General features: G+C 44.6%; 1 protein-coding gene and 1 pseudogene across 17 annotated transcripts in view; both read right to left on the bottom strand.

Annotated features, from left to right (window-relative positions):
• Positions 1 to 915: 915 nt before the first annotated feature.
• Positions 916 to 1,062, bottom strand: LOC120094004 (small nucleolar RNA SNORA17; annotated as a pseudogene).
• A 2,791-nt stretch (positions 1,063 to 3,853) lies between these two features.
• The window catches only part of Fzd6 (frizzled class receptor 6), a 31,638-nt gene continuing 15,847 nt past the window's right edge, over positions 3,854 to 19,644 (bottom strand). For 5 of the 17 annotated variants that reach the window (XR_015623836.1, XR_015623833.1, XR_015623837.1 and 2 more), the window contains 6 exons: positions 16,072 to 16,268; positions 10,159 to 11,176; positions 8,126 to 8,274; positions 6,941 to 7,369; positions 5,327 to 5,909; positions 3,854 to 5,211 (listed from right to left, as the gene is read on the bottom strand). Coding sequence is in view for 10 of the 17 variants with exons in the window: in NM_001439889.1 (NP_001426818.1) it covers positions 5,744 to 5,909; positions 6,941 to 7,369; positions 8,126 to 8,274; positions 10,159 to 11,176; positions 16,072 to 16,268 (1,959 nt within the window). In the remaining 7 variants the exon portion in view is untranslated. 17 annotated transcript variants of the gene reach the window in all.

The following is a 19,644-nucleotide window of genomic DNA, read 5'->3' as shown; positions in this document are numbered from 1 at the left end:
GACCCGCCCCTTCATGCATGCAGTCCAGCAGTTCATCCATGGGGTAGATGTGCTGCAGTATTTGAGGACAGGGACAGCTCTCCCTCTCTGATGACCTTGGGGCCAGCTCTCCTGCCTTGCCCATGTCACCAGATGGCCGACAAGTAGTAGGGCCAGCTGTCCCATGTTCACACTCTTGGGGCCAGTTCCACCTGCTCCTGTCCCCAGGGTCAGCTCTATGCACTGCCCAGGCATGGTGCAGGGTCCGTTCGCCTGAGTGCTGTAGCTGGTGAGGGCAGGGCCATCCCTCCTACTCCTGTGACCTCAGGGCCAGGTCTCCCACCTGCTGCAGGTATTCATATCCTAAGGCCGTCTCACCTGCAACTCCTGCAATGTGTGTGGTGCACCCCAGTACGGCAGCTGGCTGTTCTCATGTCCCCAAGGCCAGCTCTCCCACAATGCCTGGGTGAGGAGTGGGGCCAGTTCTGCACAGCTCTCAGATATCAACAAGTCTCTGAGCAGCATCCCAGGTCAGAGATGTCTGCCTGGCCTTGGGTAACAGACCTCTTCTGCTGCAGGGCCACAGTCCCAAACCTGGCCCCGTGGCAGTGCAGGCCAGGACTCCACCACAGTCCTAGGTGACATCATTGGCTCACCTCAGGCTGTTTCGCACTACTCCTCAGCCCCCGTTCTGTCTCACTTCGTGCCCACATCCTCCTGTTTCTCTTTGTTTTCCATTTCTCCACCACTTGCTCCTCTTTGTGGTGCCTGGGGTCTCTGAGTGTCTGGGGTCATCTCAGAAGTGGTCTCAGGAGTGCTATGTCCCACTCTTGCGTTATGGACCTGCATGGCCGGACTGGTGGTTGCTCAGGCTAGCTCCTGTCTGGGCTGCCTGGTGCTGGACTGGTGGTCGTCTTAGGCTCTCTCTTTGCAGGGAATGTTAGACTAGTCACCATTCAGATGTACACAGGTCACACACACACACACACACACACACACACACACACTCAGCCTTTCTTCTCTCTGCCACCTACTGATGCTCATGTGACACAGAAGCCACACCGGCAATGCTCTCGGGGCAGAAAGAGACATGTAGATTGATCAGACACCTCACAGGTACATGAAATGCTTTCTGGTGACTCACCAAACCTGTTTCCCTCCCATGCACCTCAAACACATCTCTCAGCCCCTCCTGCTGCGAGGTATGGGTTTGTACCCACGTTACGGCAAATGGAATGGTGGTGGGGAGGCTATCACTTCTGCCTTTGTAACCTTCCTCCAGGGGAAAGATGATGCAGCCATGATTGGAGTGGTAGAGGGCAGGGCAGAATAATCTCAAGAACACTCGTACCTGGCAGGGGGACCTGTTTCTAACATTTGTAAGATGTGGGGGCTTATTAACCATGGCAGCTAGTTTAAAGTTCACTAGTATGTAGAGAAAACCACATCTAGTAACACTTTATACCCAGCACTGGATTTTGGAAAAAAATGTAAGATAGATCATGGTCAGTCATGCCTGATTTATTATAGAATATGTTGAGTCTTGGGTGACCGCTGCCTGTCTAGTCTAGCATTTTATGCTGCTACTGCTGTTACAGGAAACTTTCTCATGCCTGAGTTGTTTGCATATTCCATTATGCTCTGTGCTTTGGTGCTCTTGGAATCCAAACACAATAGAGGTCAGTCTGAGCTGCTTTGAGTAACTAGCCACAGTCAGCTTGGACCAAACCAACCGCCCGGCAGCACTTCCCGCACCTACGTATGAGCTTTTACGGTTGTTGCCTTTATAAGCTGCCCCTGGGATGGACCCCAGCATAAGAGAGACACATGTATTACAGGGGTGGGGTAAAGTTTTAAGTCTCCAAGACCTCCCTGGGAACTGACATTGTACTTGGGAGAAAAGAGACATGAACCTAAGTAAGTGACATCCTGGTTGGCAAGTCCAGACACGAATGCCAGGCAGGCCCCATCACAAATGAACAGGCCAACCAATGGGAACAGGTTAAGTATACAGCAGAGACACGTTCCTAAGGAAGGTCCCTTATACCTAAATCCTGATTGGTGGAATAATGTGGCACAGATGTTTGTGGATTTCAGGCTTAAAAGCTCTGTAGGATCCTGGCCCAGGGACTCAGTCAACTCCCAAGTCTGATCTGCAGCCCTGATTGATCAGTTCCCAGGCAAATGCTCAATAAACTATCCCTGTCTGATTAAGATCAGTGTCTGTGTGGGCTGTGGGCTGAATCCTGGACCCCAATAATAGACCACCCCCCCTTTTTGAGACAGGATTTCTCTACATAGCTCTGGAACTCACTATGTAGACTAGGCTGGACTTCAACTCCCAGAGATCTGCCCACCTCTGCCTTCTGACTGTTGTGATTAAAGGCATGTGCTTCCTTCATGCATGGCCTGATACACTGTTTTTTAAATTATACATGTATGTATTTTATGTGTATGACTGTTTTGCTTGTATGCATGTCTGTGCACCACCTGTGTATTTGGTGCCCACAGAGGACAGAATATGGCATCGGATCCTTAGGACTGGAGTCAGGAAATGATTGTGAATGCTAGGAGTTGAACCCAGGCACTTCTAACAAGGGCTCCTAACTGCTTGTAATGACTATTCCTGGTTGTCAACTTGACTGTATCTGGAATGAACTACAACCCAGAATTGGAAGGCTCACCCGAGACCCTATCTTGAGGCTGAGAGATACAAGTTTCTGACCTGGATCTTGGTATGGAGATCTTGAGGTATAGTGGCTATGAATCCCATGAGACTAAGGCAAGGAGATCTGAGTTCAAGGTCATCTGGGACAAAGCAAGTCCCAGATCCAGGCATACTTTTAATCTGGGACACACCTGCTGGAGACTTACATAAGGACATTGGAAGAAGGAAGATTCTCTATTCTTCCCCTGCCTGCCTTGTGGGACTGAGCAATTGCTAGATCCTTGGACTTCCTTTCACAGCTGCTGCTGACCATTGTTGGGGAGTTGACTACAGACTGTAAATCATCCTAACAAATCCCCTTACTATATAGAGACTACCCATAAGTTCCATGACTCTAGAGAACCCCGACTAATACACTGCTGAACTGTCTCCAGCCTCTAGTTTGTGGAAGGTCAAGCATGGTGGTGTGTTTCTGTAATCCCAGAGCTCAGGAGGTGTAGGAAGGACAGTGATCCAGAGGTTGGCCTGGAATAGACAGTAAAATGTAGGTTGTCTTAGGCCAGTGAACCTGTCTTGAAACAAATTCACAGGGCATAAACAAAAACCCTCTTCCTCTAAAAGATTCCTTGTGAGTGAGAACCCAGGACTGCCTTAACCCAGGGCCAAGAGTCTGGGCTTTCTCTATCCCACATAGATAGCATGAAGTTTGGGGGTTTTCAGGCAGTTGTGGTTGCAATTCCAAATTTCTGGCAGGCGTTGGTCCTTTTCTCCTCCTTCCATAACACTGTCCACTTCTCCCCAATGCAATGCTTCATAGCAAATGGTTGCAGACAAGGCAAGCTGCAAACCCTGGGGTTGGTGACAGGAATTCCTCTGCTCCCCGATCAAGCCTGACAAGTCCTCACTTTACTAGCTGTTTAGTATGTGGAAAGCAATATTGCCTCATTGAGGTTTGTTCAAACGACCTAATCCACTACTGGGAGCAGACACAGAGGCCCTGGCTCCCTTTGCCTTATCCAGTTGTAGACAATATGGCTACAAAACTTACACTTTGGGAAGAAACTGTGACAATATGCAAGTGTTTTCATTGTTTTCTCCTTCCTCTGCTAAAGGGAAGTTTCTGACTTATTACTTATACCATTATTAATCTGAAAAAAGTTATACTATTATTTGGGTAAGTACTATGTATCTTGTACACAATACAAGTTTTTATACAAAGAAAATTTTATTGATGAAAAGATCACACAAAAAAGTTCTTGTGTCCAAAGTTTACATTTGTGGAAAAGTTAGTATTTACATTTTCCATACAGTACATGATAACTTTCATTTTAAACTTTAACAGGGGTCCAACAGGCTCAAGGTAGCCAAGAGAACCTTGCTGCAGAGATAATACTTGGGGAGAAACAACATTAGGAAACTCTCTTAGCACTTTAAGTGTCTTTTCACACTGTATTTGCTACACTACACTCTCCCTGCCCCACTCTGTCCTCAGCACATTTTCTTTATCAGGTTTAGCTGCAGATAGGAATTTTGTAAACTGTCTAAGAAAGATACAACACAATGTGTCTGTAGCATTCTAAAAACATTTTTTAAGTTTAAATTTTTTAAAAAAGATAAAAGCTGAGTGTGGTGGTTCAAGCCTTTAACCCCAGCACTTGGGAGATGAGTGAACTGCAGAGAGTGGACCTCTGTGATGTGCGAAGTCTCACTGAGCACCAGACAGCCGAGGAGAGCGACAGTGAGACCCTGTCTCAGAAAATAGAAGAGTAAGATAAAATAAAACAGGCACGAGCCATTATAAATGGCCATAATTCAATCTTGAGTGGTCATGAAACACTTAAAACAAAAAGGAAATAAACAGAGTGGCCTAATTTGTAAAGAACTAACATCTCACCTGCTAATTTGCGGACACGCAGGAGGAAAGGGACCATACACTTGGGAGAGACTGTCAGCAAGTTCCTCAGTCCAGGGAAGGCAAGAGCGGCTCTGAGAGCTGAGCGCTTCTTACAAACCTTTCAGTGTGACACCTACTCCGTTACTGGAGAGAGGCTGCTGCGTAAGCTCCTTAGAATCCAGTGTAACAGCTACCATAGTTGCAAAGTAGCCAAAATATTAAAAACATCATAAACATATTTGATTCAATTTTCTAGGATTTTCAAAAAAGTTCAAATACTTATGTATCTACATATAAAGGTTCAATGATAAGTTTTAAATACTTCAGCAAAGAAAAATCCTGAATTTATATCAAAAGAGTGAAACAAGGGGTTGGGGATTTAGCCCAGTGGTAGAGCGCTTACCTAGGAAGCGCAAGGCCCTGGGTTCGGTCCCCAGCTCCGAAAAAAAGAACCAAAAAAAAAAAAAAAAAGAGTGAAACAGCATAAAATATCTTAAATACTTTAATGAAAGAATCTTCATAAACAGAAGGAAATTTCTAATGCCCTTCCTACCCCCACATTTAAAAAATATTATTAACCTGGACATTCCTTTTTTTTAGGTATAAATGCATTATATTATTTTTGAAATCTGGGCTGTTGTTTCTTTCCAGTTTAACAGTAGACAAGGGGCTGGGGATTTAGCTCAGTGGTAGAGCGCTTACCTAGGAAGCGCAACGCCCTGGGTTCGGTCCCCAGCTCCGAAAAAAAAGAACCAAAAAAAAAAAAAAAAAAAAAAACAGTAGACAAAAGGCTGGGCGGTGGTAGCCACACCATTATTCCCAGCACCCGGGAGGCAGAGGCAGGCGAATCTCTGGAACTTTGAGGCTAGCCTGGTCTACAGAGGGAGTTCCAGGACAGCCAGGGCTCACAAAGAAACCCTGAATCAAACAAACAAACAAACAAACGAACAACAACAACAACAAAAATAAAAGCAACAAAAATAAAAGCCAAGCCAAAAAAACCAGTAGACAAAGCTGGCTTAAGTGCATGGAAGACGGCAACAGTGAACTCTCTTTCCGCTGTGCTGAGAGGTAAACCCAGGTCCTCAAGTATCCCAGGTGAGCACTCTGCCACTGGGCAACTCCCAGCTCCACAGTGTTCTTTTATAAGACAAGGTCGTCTCCAGTGTAGTGTACAGCTCCCGGGGTAGAGACAGTTTTCTTCAAGTATCAGAATGGCCGCCAGCACCCTGTTCTTTCCTAGTTCCGGAAGCTGAGCGAACAAGCAGAGATGTGGAACCTTTGAGGCTGTTTGGTTCTGGAGAGCTGGGGATCTGTAAAGTGCTGCACTCCATCAGGCCAGTCCCAGGAACGCCCTTTGGACTTACCCTAGAAAACAAGAGTGTTTATGTGCATAGCAGAAGCACACACAGGCAGTCAGTCATCCTAACGCGGTTCATTCACACCAAGCAGCTCTAGTGGGAGATAACCCTCTACAGCTCCTGGATAGCACTTCAAACCACAGCCTGTGCTGACTTCACACACCTTACCAAGTGCTATTTTGGTATGGGCGAGCACTGTCTCTCTCAGGGAACACAATTACTAAGGCAGGTTCCTGCTCCCAGGTTCCTGAGTCCTCCTCAGTGCTAAGATGCCATTAAGAGTTTAGAAATATGGGGTTGGGGATTTAGCTCAGTGGTAGAGCGCTTGCCTAGGAAGCGCAAGGCCCTGGGTTCGATCCCCAGCTCCGAAAAGAAGAACCAAAAAAAAAAAAAAAAAAAAAAAAGAAAGAGTTTAGAAATACATTGCTGGGCATGGTGGTACATGCCTTTAATGCCAGCACTGGGGTGCCAGAGGCAGGCGGATCTGAGTTTGAGGCCTCAACTCAGTTGTCTACAGACGTTCAAAACTAAAAACATTTAATTATCCTTGTATAAAGTATCACATTTAGACAGAATGATGTAACATACTATTTTGTTTCCTTGAGTTGTTTCTTTTCTTGCAATTTTTAGAGCCGAGGCTAGCCTCGAACTTGCCTCAAATTCATGAGCCTCACATCTCCAGCTCCCCATGCTGGGATTACAGGCATGTAGCACCACACTCAGCTAGGCTGTATGAGGATACTTGGTCCTGTATTCCAGACATATTTTAAATACTTACCTAAGTGTCAAATACCATTAACAATTATCAGAAGAAACAAACATCACTTTCCAAATTGAACGTCATATATTAAGATGCTTCTCAAAGCTAAGGATTAAACTTTTAAGTGGCACACTATTAGTTGAAACCAAACTTCCTTAGGTTAAAAGTATAGGTAACGCATCATAACATGCTATTGTTCCAGATAAGGTATGTGCCAGTAAGAGATGGGCGACGCTCTATTTCAAATCATGACAATTTCATTAACAAAGTGATCTCACCTTCCTTCACTTGGAGCCCCTTCCGATACGCTGCTTTTCTCCTTCACGCTGCCTGCTCGGCTTTTCCTGTCGATCTGGTCCCCAGAGAACTTGGAGTTGGACGCTGCTGTGGAAGCAGGTTCTCCACAGTCTGGACCTTTGGCTCTGGGCGTGTTTGCTCGGTCTGCTCTCCCCTCTTTCAGGGATGCTTCTGGGGAGGTCTGGACTTCTGTTGAAGTTTCCTGCCCTAAGTAATCATGGTCGGCAATTGCTACGGCAGAGGTGCCATGGTCTGTGGTCACGCCCGTGCTAGTTCCCATGGACTTGGAAATGACCTTCAGTTTATGTGAGCCTGGTTTGCCATGCTTCTTCTTGTGCCTCACTTTGGAATTGTGCTTCAGGAAGAACTCACAGGACTCTTGCAGCACTCTTCGGCTCTCACTGATGGGGCTGTGGGGGACCGGGGAGAACTGGCTCAATACATCTTACATGTTGCAGATGGAACCTTTACCCCAAATCTACTTTGAGTAGTGAGAAGTTCTGTATGGTTTGCATTATCTATGAAATCTGGGGTTCCGCTACAGTGGAGTCTTTTGTGCAAGCACCTATTTGCTTCTGCTAACAGAAGCAGCACGCATGTGAGAAATTAAGAGGCCAAAATTCAAAGCTTGAAGGCAATGAAACACACAACAGCATAATGAGACTGACTCTTTGTACCACATAGAAACTGCTAACTATAGGTAAACCAGAGGGGAGGGGACACAGTGTAAGCAATGACCTCTGTTTTCTTTCTAACATTCAAGTTGACAGGGTATAGTAAAGTTATATGGGAACATAGATGTGAGATACACAGTGTAAGCACCGTATCGAAGTTAAATCCTTTGGAGGCCAGGTCTTGCTATGCATTTGAGCCTCACATTTGGCATCTTCCTGCCTGGCCCTTTGGTCACCAAGTGTGGGGCTAAAAGCAGGCTCTGCTTGTTCAGCCACAGTTAGGAAATTTGTGTTCAGTAATCAAATTAATTGAAAACTAATGTATATGTATAAATACACAGCACATCGTGCTATTATAAATAACCAAAATGAACTATTCACTCATTAATATGAACTTCTATTACAGAATACTTCACTTGAACTGTTATCACTCCAGGCAAACATGAGCATTTTGACCTGTCTAGTGTCTGAAGATAACCAGTCGGCTCTTACTCGCGCTTGCGGTTTCGCTTACAGAACCCGGCCCATTCTGTGCACGTCTTTTTGCTTCCAACCCAGAAGACCGCAGAGATACCAACAATTAATGTCATCAGATATTTTATCATAAATAAAGCCAATTCTGGTCGAGCTTTTGGGTTTGCCTACAAAAACAAAACAAATACTAACATACTTAAATAGGAAGAAAAATCTGCATTGTCAAAGTAAAGCTTAAACAAATTATAAATTTTCAGTCTATTTTATTGCAAAAGGTTTGACATAAATAATATGAACAACAATTTTAATTTCAATGTATTTTATGAAGTTCTGAACAAGGAACCTTTATGTGTATCAAAATATGGCTCTTAAAATAAAAATACTTCTGAGTGATTCTCAGAATCTTGGTGTGACTTGTTGGCCTTTTCCTCTCCTGTTGGCCTCTCATAATTGCTAAAATATCTCTAAGTATTTACCTAGTCTTCTTCACTATAGTCTACTTTTAAAATACATGTGAAATCTTTAGGAAGATGGCTCAGCAGTTAAGAGCAGTTGCTGCTCTTGCAGAGAACTGGGGTTTAGTGCCTAGCACCTACACGGTGGATCACAACTGTCTGTAACTCCAGTTCAAGGGAACTGTCCGTCCTTCGTGACGCCAAGCACACATGGGATGCATATACACACATGCTGGCCAACACTTACATGCATAAAAAGTAAAAATTAAAACAAAAAAGTCAAACTCATATCTTCTAATCTTTCTGCATGAATGCACATATATTAAATATTGTTGGCTACCACAAAACAAGTATTAGTAAGATGTAAAAGTGTAGAATTTCATGAAAAGTAAAATAACACTTTTGCTTAAAGCATACTGGTCTTAATATATTTACTAAATAACAATATTTTCAAACATTATTGTAAGTGTTCAAGTGTAAACATATTACACATATTGCACAGTATCTTGCTTTGTGTAATTACTACTCCCGGGAATGTCAGCACAGGGAGAGCTTTTCCTGAAGGCCGCTCCTCTGTGAGTTCTAACGTAGCCAACTAGGTCCTAGTTGGACACACTTAGTGGGGTCCCACCTAGTTCCACCTGCTGGTGATGCTGCACATTCCTCTTTACATCACATGAAGTGAGTCTTCAGGAGGAGCAAAGAACAAGAAAGAGAGGGAGGGAGGGGCGGAGGGAGAGAGGGAGGGAGGGAGGGAGATAGGGCAGGAGGAGGGAGGGAGGCAGGGAGGGAGAAGGAAAGCTGACAGGTGTAAGCCACACAACTGTTCTGCCACTGAACTGCATCTCCAGCCAGATAAGATCTATTTTACTTTAATTAGTTAATTTACTTGAGAGTCTTGCTACATTCCCAGGCTGACTTCAAATGCAACAATCCCCCCACCTCAGCCTCCTAAGTATATAGGCACAATGTGTACTGCTATAATGTATTTTTTAAAATTCCCAAATTTTTATTTAAAAATTCAACTGAAATGCTGTAAGAAATTAAATGTTTTCAGGAATTTATAATTTTTAATTAAAAAATAGCACCTTATACTAATCATAAGCATCAGAGACACACGGAACGTATTTTCTATTGTGTTTTCTTTCTTAGCTAAGAATGGCAGGATGGGCTGCGCAAAAGCCAAGCTCTATTTTTAGATGCATACACTGCACAAAAGGTTAAGCCCAAACTCAGGGTTTCCTACTAATCGAAGACATGGGAAAAAAACCCAAACCTCTCCAATTCAGTAGATTACACTTTTTCTTTTCTCCGTATGACGAGGCCTACTCTTCCCAGTTGTTAGTCTGCTGTTAGAACCCACCTTAATTGTTGGTTTCAGTTTAATGTCTAAAATGTTTACAGGAGACATGCTGTACTGCAGCTAGAGCTGCTGCTTGAAGCGTGAGTCCTGGGATGGTCCCCAGCCTGGCTACTACACAGGGGTCACTCCCTATGCCTGACAGCTCTCCTCAAACCCAAGTCTAATCTTATGGCCACGCCTAATACAAGTGTACTTCTAGGAACCGCGAAGGTGAACAGAGGTGACACACTTACCTGGTAAGGACACGGGATGCGGTACTGGTGACAGTGATCAGAGAACCACGTCATCTCCCAGGTGACCCTGTTCACTAGCTCATAGACATAGCAGCCAAGAAGCGTCACTAAGGGCACAAGATACAGGCCACTGAAGACTCCAATGCGGATCATGAACTTCTTGAGCTTCTCTTGGTTTCGGCCATCATGTTGTATAACTTGTCGAACGTGATTTAAGGAAATGATGCCAGCTAAGAGGAGAGACAGCCCAACAAACACACAGAGGCACAGAGGCAGAAGGACGAAGTAGCGGGAGGCATCTAAGTCATACAGGCCAACGAAGCAAACGCCGCTAATGTTGTCTCCTTCAACCTTGTTCATAGCGAGCAGCATGACAGTCAGGAACCCGGGCATCCCCCAGGCAACGGCGTGAAACCACACTGCTTTTTGTTCAATAGCTTCGCAACTCCATTTTCTTCCGGCGGCTAAGAACCACGTAATGGTGAGGATCACCCACCACACGGTGCCGGCCATTGTGAAAAAGTACAGAAACATAAACACCACGCTGCAAGCCTTATTCTTTGACCCTAGAACGACTGTGTCCCCGAGTTCCAGCTTCTCATCTGCCTTATTACAAGCTGTGCTATTGCCCAGCAAAAACCCAACAAAGTACATGAGAGAGACGATGCTGTAACAGACGGAGTAGTATATAATTGGTCTCTCTGGGTACCTGAATCTTCTGACGTCAATTAAAAAAGTAAGAAACGTGAACAAAGTTGCACAAAGACAAAATATTGAAACTATTCCTATGAAACTTTTGGCAAAGTCTAGTTCATCACTTTTAAAGTACATGTTAGGGCACGGAGGGGCACACTGGTCAATTCCCAGAAACCTATAGCCTTGGTCCCCGGAAGTCCTAAGGTGCTTTGGACACCAAAATCCAATGTCCCTTGGGACTTGATCTGTTTTCTTCTGTGGACCAAAAAGCTCTGTGTGTGGATCAGAAGTAACAGGAACAGTGCCATCACAGTACGGCAATCTGTAAAGTTTACCAAATTCAGTATGTGAAGTCATCGCTTTTTAAATTAAAAAAAATCTTCATGAATTCAAGGATTTCACATATACATACAATGTATTTTGATAATACTCCCCCTTCCCCTCACTCCTCTTAGATCCACTCCCCACTTTATCTTATGTTTTCCAAGTATAAACCATGACCTTGTTGCATTCATAACGGATGGGAGACATATGTGAGGCTGAGTAGACCATCTTCATGGTTGGGTGGAGATTGGAGACTGATTGAAAACTGTGTTCATGAAGCCTCAGCTCACTTAAACATATCAGCAAGAAGACAGGAAAACATGAAAATCTACTCCCACGGACAATAATTAGTCACATCATAATTTCAAAATTTTTTCTGCTTTTAAGACTTTTTAAGAGAATGTAGAATTCACCCAACTCTGTACTAAAGTGCTAGTGGCTTGCCCAATTATGGCCTATGAACCATAAATCCCAAGTACATTGGCTTGTCTTTATCATCCATCAGGTGTGCAGGACTGAATGTGAACGTCCGCACAAGTCGCACAAGCACACTTCTTATGGAGCACACACTGACCCTCCTTCCTTTCTCTAAAGTCCACATCAATGCCTGGTTAGTCATGTGACCAAGGGGAATAAAATCAAGATGGCTAAGAAGAGACCCTTCCCGGGGGCTGGGGATTTAGCTCAGTGGTAGAGCGCTTACCTAGGAAGCGCAAGGCCCTGGGTTCGGTCCCCAGCTCCAAAAAAAAGAACCAAAAAAAAAAAAAAAAAAAAAAAAAAAAAAAGAAGAGACCCTTCCCTAGAGTGACAGGGCAAAGCTCACACTCTTAAGGACAAGACAACTGTCAAGACACCAGCTCAGAACCAGTTGGCTCACATCATGGAAGTGATTGGCTGTTTGCCTCCTTTATGGACAAACACGTGACACACAGACATTTCTCTTCTGGGTAGAACTTTATCACTGAGTTGCGTTTATATACACTAGTATTATTTTGAAGGGTTTAAAAACAGGTCTGAATGGTTTAAAAGTAATGAGAACACATTCAAAATAAAAACAGAGACTAAGAAACTAGAGAGATGGCTTAGTGGGTGAGAGCATGGCTCCTGACCCTGAGGACCTGGGTATGAATCCCAGGACCCTCTGACAGGTAATAGCTTTCTGCAACTCTAGTCCCAGAGGATTAGATCCCCTTTCTTAGACTCTGTGGGCACTGTGTGCACATGCTGACAGACATGCAGGCAAAACACTCATACACATTTCAATAAATACTAATTTAAGTTGAAAGAGTGAGAGAGGGAAGGAGAGAAGAAGGGAGAATGAGTAAGGGCTGACTGTAGTATCACACCTTCTTCCTAGCACTTGTGAGGTAGAGGCAGGCTGATCTCTGTGAACTGGAGGCCAGCCTGGTCTACATAGTGAGTTCAAGGTTAGTCAGAGCTTCATAGAGAGACCCTGTCTCCAAACAAAGACAGAGAGAAATATATTCCTGTCAGATGAATGCTAACAGTCTTTTAGCTTTGTTTAAAGACTGTAACTTTTCTGCTTAGGATCTTTAGACAAGGCAGGAGAGGGCTTCTTTCCTGTTTCTTCCTTTCTCTCCTCTCAGAAGAATTAATTGCCGGAAATTCGGTTTTTATTCTCAACCATTTAAAGGTATTTTACTAGATTATTTACTAGTCATACCCTTAAACAGTAGTTTATATAAAGACACCATGCCATAACTTCTCGTTCTACATGAATTCAGTTTACCACTGACAGGCGTCAGTCAGCTGCATCCGTTGCACCAAGTGTATGGTGGCAGCTCAGTGTGAGTGACCACAGCTTGCTAATAGCCCCTCATCTGTGAGGGGTGCTCATGTATTTTCTACTTTAGAACACGAAGGCCGGTAATGGTTCAGCAGGGAAAGGTGCTTGCTGCCAAACCTAACGATCTAAATTTGATCTCTAGGACCCACATGGTGGAAGGCAAGAGCTGGCCTCCATGAGTTGTCCTCTGACCCACACAGATGTGCTGGAGCACGCACACGCCACCTACCACAAACACATTTTTAAAAAGGAATAACCAATGATCTTGTTGGTGGCTCAGAATCCGTTAGGAGTCTCTACAGAAGACTTCCCAGATTCAGGGTGGGGCATTTTCAGTTTACCACACAGTACTCCATCTTCTGGAGAATAGCTTTTTATCTACCAGAATGTGTGAATTCCACAGAGTATACTTTCTTCAGCCTACAGATAAAATATAAAACAACAAAACCAAAAAACTGGTCTTCCCCAGGTTACTTTGTGATGTTTCACTATATAAACAAAATATTTAAAATTCTAAATCCCTAATGTCTAGAGAACAGGAAACAAAATAATTAGTCAAAATTAAAGCGCAAAGTTCAATGAATCGATGAGGATCATTCATGAATTAAGTGTGCTTAAGACCTCTCTGGTGTGACCAGGATGGCCTAAACCTGATGCATACCTCAGGCTGTCCTCCAACTTGGAGTCCTCCTACCTTAGCATCCTTAGTGCTAAGATTCTATGTGTGCTCCACTATGCCTGGCTTTCAAAATCCTATTTTCTTACTATGAGCTGTAACTGCAATTGGTCAAACCTACAAAATATTCATCATATTAATCACATTTATTCATTGTCATAGAAAGGTCCAGAGAGAATGAGGTGAAAAAAGTGTATTCCTGAGATTCTTATATCTAATAAAAACAATTTTAACCTTGCCCAAATATTATAGTAACCCTGGTGTGAGTTATAGGCAGCTGTGAGGCACCTTATGTGGGTCTGGGAAGCAAACTCCTGTCCTCTCCAAGAGTAATACATGCCGAGAGAGCCCCTTCTCAGTCTTCTCTCCTCTTCGTCTTCCTCCTTTTTATTATTTATTTTGTGAGCATGAGTGTTTTGTCTCCAGGTTTGCATGTGTACCTTGTGCATGCCTGGTGCCATCGCAGGCTAAAAGAGAGCATCAGAGTTCCTGGAACTGGATCAATGGGTGCCTGGAACTGGATTAATGGGTGCTTGTGAGCTGACATGTGGGTGCTGGGAATCGAACCCCAGGTTGACTGCAAACCATCTCTCCAGTGCCCCATACTATCTTTGCACTGTATCCATTTTAGTTGTGAGCCTAGCCTTTAACGGCTGAGTCATCTCTCCAGCCTGCACTGTATCCATTTTAAAAAAAACTTCCGCCAGAGATAACCCAGTATTTGCTTCCCAAATACATAGGCCCGAGCATCCCACCACTGCTGCTGAATGTTTCAACAGACCAGAGAATCCACTACAACCTCAGGCTCACCCACATCACCTGAAGGGACGCAGCACCTCTACAGCTGGCTCACTCTTTCACTCAACATACCTGTCACTTCTCAGACTCCGAGGCAGGACTCAGCAGGATGCAGACACCAGCTATTCCCAACAGATACTAACAGGGAGGAGTCCTTTGGGCACCTTGGTAACCATATGACCCTCCTATTTGGAGCCATCCTGACCTCCACCCTACTGTTACAGTGGAGGACCCTCCTGTCCACACTTGGATCCTGTGTCCTCCTCAGACAACTTCTGGGGACTGTCTCCTTTACTTTCTCTAGGCCTCCCTTTCCCTTGATCCTGAAAGATCTAAGTCAGTTGTTGCTCCTTTACCTCTTACTAAACCTGTCCAGTACAACCCCACCACAGGGAAACTCTACTGTCTGTCTGTCTGTCTGTCTGTCTGTTCACACCACTCATCTCATTACAGTGAATCTTCTGAGCATCTCTCTGGCCACACCCCTTGCTTTCTTTCAAAACCAAGTTTCCTACAGACTGATCATGTGACTGACTTTATTTCCACTTCCACCATTAGTCTCCCAAAGACTATCCTTCACCCCACCACTTCAGTAAGAGTGAAGGCTCCCTCAGAGTGACCACACCCTGCACTACCTCATCCCTGGATCCCTCCCTCCTCTCTGGACCCGCACTCTCATTTCCCACTTTCCTTATTAGTTTATGTGTGACCAAATGATTGACATCTTGACAAAGAAACAAACAAAAAACAAACTCTAAGAGGCTGCTGAGGTGAGTGCTGTATTTTCACTCGCTCCCTCCTCAGCAAAGTTGGAAAAGGGAGGAGGCCTAGAGTCCTGAGAGGTAGGTCAGAGCCCTGCTCTACATGGAAGTCACCCTATCCTCACACACCTGCTGACCTTACTGCTCTCAGCAGAAAGCCATACTGGAGGGAGCCGAGGGGCCCAGTCACTGCTTGCCACTATTGCTTGTGCTGGCTTTTCTTATGCTTGCTGCTACAGATAGTCATACTGCCTTGCCCTTTTGTTCATTTTCTTTTTAGGTGAGGTCTCACACTACAGCCTAGACTGGCTTTGAGTTCTTGACCTGCCTGGCTTGGCCTCCTGAGCACTGAGATGTAAGCATGTGCCACTTTGCTCAGCTTCTCACAGCTTCTCTCCTGTCACAAGGTGTCTGGACAAGCAGCTCCTATTGCCTGCAGTGTTGTACCCTCCCCATCACCTAAGTAGCTCAGCCTTAACCTTCACTCTTTAGATCAACAGACAATCCTCTTGACCACTCCCCACCCCAAGGTAGGTGAAAAGCACCAGTACGTGTTCTCCTATCATGACCAACTCTCCCTGTTGTGTGACTCAGTCATTGTGTTCACTAGCATAACCACTTACATCTGCCCTTCGCCTCACTGCAAGTACCCTAACAGAAGAACTAAGCGTGTGTATGGCTAAGCAGCAGGTCTACAGAGCTCACCTCCACTGTGCCTACCTATAAGGTTGCAGCAAATACGATCAGTCAAACAATGTTAGTGCTATCATGAAACATCGTGCTAACAACACTAAAATGTCATCTGTATTTAGTATTTGTAGTTTTCATTTTCACTGAAAAATATCATTTACCTGTGACATTCAAGTTCTTCAGGCCATCGGATCCCAAAAGTGTCCATTAACTTTTGGCAATCAGAAAGTATTTTCTCACACAATTTCCGACAAGGTGAAACCACATCAATTTGCTCTGTGCAGGTTGGTACAAAAGCTTGGCAAAGAAACATTTCAATGTTTGGTGAACATTCCAGATTTGCAAGAGGCAGAAAGTGCTAGTAAAAAATAGAGAGACCCAGTTAGGAAAATGTGAATCAAAAACGCTTTTTAACCTACCCTCCAAATGGGTCTTAAACTTTCAGTGTTTAAATTCTGAGCTAGTAACCTTTTTGTGTTAAATTTATGCATGAGCCCTTCATACAAGATGGAAATTATCATTTTTTTGATTATACCTTTTTCAAGAAGTCATGCTTTATCATATTCATTCATGCCATCTGCACAGGCATTCATTATTCAGTTATATTTAATATTTATAAGAGACATTGTGGGTAACAGACAGTACTCTAGGCTCTGGGGATGCAGCAGCGAATGGAATATCTTCCCTCCTTTCGTTGAATCCTAGTGGAAAGGGTAAACATTAAGAAACGCACGGTATCTAAGGACTTTGTAGATAAAGCGCAGTAAGGGGTGGAACACGACGGACTTCTTCAGACTGGCAGAGTGAAGGACAGCAAGTGCAACTAAATGTGGGAGCCACCACCCTAAGCCCAGTGGTAAATTCCGAGTCCTTACTTACATCACCAACCAACACACTCTGCTTTCTCTTCCCGTTGGTCTTACATGGCACTAATTTTTCTGGATTTCACCTCACTGTTCCTCTTTTGATCCTCTATCCGTTACTTCTAGGTAAGGGAAATGCTAGAGCATAGACCCTGGAACACTCCTGCCACAACACTGCTCCAGGAAAAGCCAGCAGCCTCATCTCTCTGGTGCACTCCAGATGTGAACATCTGCTTCCTGACAACTTCATTTGTTGCCAACAAGCCCTTCACACTCTGTCTGCAGCACGACTCAGCCCAGTCCTCCCGACAGCCACACGATCATCCTCATCTCATGAGGCTGCCCAGGCTAAGGTCACCAGACTCAACCTTTTCTTTTTTCCTTTCACATTAGATCTAGTCACCAACAAGTCCTACAGTTCTACCTTCAAAATATAGTGCAAATCTGACCACCTGCCATTGTTACCACCCAGTCAAAGGCACTGTATCCTTCCTGGTCCACTGGAAGCCTCCTGTGGGACTCACTATATCCCATGCTTGCTAATCCCACATCCACACCAAGCCATAGTTCTGCCAGTGTGATTACCTGAAACCTAAGTTTGTCCTTGTTCAAGGGCTCCACCCAAACACGTCAGAGTCTTTACCAAGCCTCAAGCACCCAGACCCCCACGCTGGCTCCAGTTCGTCTCCTGCCACCACTCTCCTCTGCTTCTTTCTCCAGGCTGCTTCTGCCTGGGGCTTGGTACCTGCTGCCCCTCACTCTGCCTGGCATGGCTGACCTGGCTGATCTGCTCCCCTTCACTCGAACAGGACCTCCACCTCCCACCTGAAGGAGTCCATCGTGTTCCACCCCTTACTGCAGTTTGTCCTTACCTTTATCTACAAAGTCCTTAGATACCGTGTGTTTCTTAATGTTTACCCTTTCCCCTAGGATTCAGTGAAAGGAGGGAAGATCTATTCCATTCGCTGCTGTGTCCCCAGAGCCTAGAGTACCGTCTGCTACCCAATGACGTCTTCTCTATGCACAACTGAATAACGGACGCCTGTGCAGATGGGGAGCCTGAACAATGACAATGTCAAACAAACAAAGAGACCAAAAAGAAAGAGCACAACCTCATCAAGGGACAAGTATGCCACGTAAGTAATTCTAAACATCTGACCATATATCACGTGCTAGAAGACAATGAAGAAATCACTCTAAAATTCAGATGGAAAGTCACTTTCAATAAAGAATTCTTTATCTAGCCAAATAATTAGGTGATGGTAAAATAATGACATTTTGGATCTGGAAAGAACTTTAAAAACTAGTTTTTAAGTTAAAAAGTAGAGTATGTACCAAGATGGCGCCTTGTGCTGCAGGTGGAACAAATACTGAGACCCACAGACAGACATTATACGCAAAGAGTGTGACCTTGGACAATCAGCCCTAATAGAATGTCTCCATCAAATGCCCCCCATCAGAAATCAGGGTCCTCAGCAGGAGAGGAGGGGGAAGGGCTGCAAAATGGAGGAGACGGAGGACACTAGGGAAACGAAGTGCTCTGAATCAACCGGATCTACGCACAGAGGCCGAGACAACTTGCACAGGATTGCACAGGTCTGCGTCCGGTGACATCCTAGAGCAGAAAGGAGAAATGGACACACGTCTCCATCCTAACTATCTCCAACTGATAAAAAAAACGAGTTTTCTCCAAGGGAGTCTCACCAGGGTAAAGAAACCACCTAGGGGTAGGCTGTGTGCCCAGCAGAACATGCCACAGCATTGTCAGTGGAAGCTCCTTGTATTACACTCTCAAGTCGGCCTGTCCTTTTTCCTTTTATAAACATTTTTATTTTACTTACATATTTTTCTTCCCTATTTCTACCCCATACGTCCCTTATATATACACTATGGCTTCTGGTTTGTTGTTTTTATGGACGCCTGAGTGTGTGAACAAATGGTCTCTGCTTTGAGCCTTCTCTTGGGCTTTTTTCCTTCTGTTGGTTTTGTTCTACTCTGAAGTGTTAGCTTCGATTTCATCACATTATATTACTTTGTTATGTTATAATGTGTTATATTCCCTTAGAAGTCTGTTTTCTTTTCCTATGAGACAGAAAGGGAGTGATATGGACAGGAGGGGAAAAGAAGCTGGGAGAAGAGAGAGGGGAAATCATAATCAGGATACATTATGTGATGGAAAATCTACTGTCAATAAGAGAGGGGGAGAGTACGTAGCAGACCTCATAAAGGTATTGATGGAAATGAAGGAAAATGACAGAGAAGGATGCAGGCCTCAAGGGTATCCCTTCTTATGCTGAGCCAGCTCTGCAGCCCAGGTCACTGAGACGCACCCACGCTGCTCACTCCCTCTGACTGCTGAGTATCCCACTGTGCTGCTACACCATCATTTGATAACTGTTCATCGACTGTTGACGGGACGGTCTGAAGGGGACATAGGATATTTGAATACAGAATAACTACGCAGGCAGTTAAACAGATAAGATGCTTCAAGGATATAGATTTGGATATAGATTTGGGGCAAGAGAGATGGCTCAGCAGGTAAGCGTACCTGACATTCTTCCACAGAACCTGAGTTCAGATCCCAGCATTCAAGCTGGGCAGTTTACAACTGTCTGTACACACGCTCAAAACATACACAGACACACACAGACACAGGCACACACACATACGGCATGCATACATGTGTATACGGCATGGATACACATGCACATACATGAATAAATAATAAGATACAGCTGTAAAAAGAATTCATATTCAAGAGAGAGCTCACCGCCCAGACAGGTAGGCACTCCTGAGACTACAGGGCAGGAGAGACCACCAGCACTGCCCACCCCTGCCCACATCCCTGGCCCAAGAGGAAACCGTATAGGG

Source organism: Rattus norvegicus, chromosome 7 (assembly GCF_021556685.1).
Source record: "Rattus norvegicus strain SHRSP/BbbUtx chromosome 7, alternate assembly SHRSP_T2T, whole genome shotgun sequence".
NCBI lineage: Eukaryota > Metazoa > Chordata > Mammalia > Rodentia > Muridae > Rattus > Rattus norvegicus.
The sequence above is the reverse complement of the archived record's forward strand: the minus strand, read 5'-3'. Positions and strand labels throughout refer to the sequence as shown.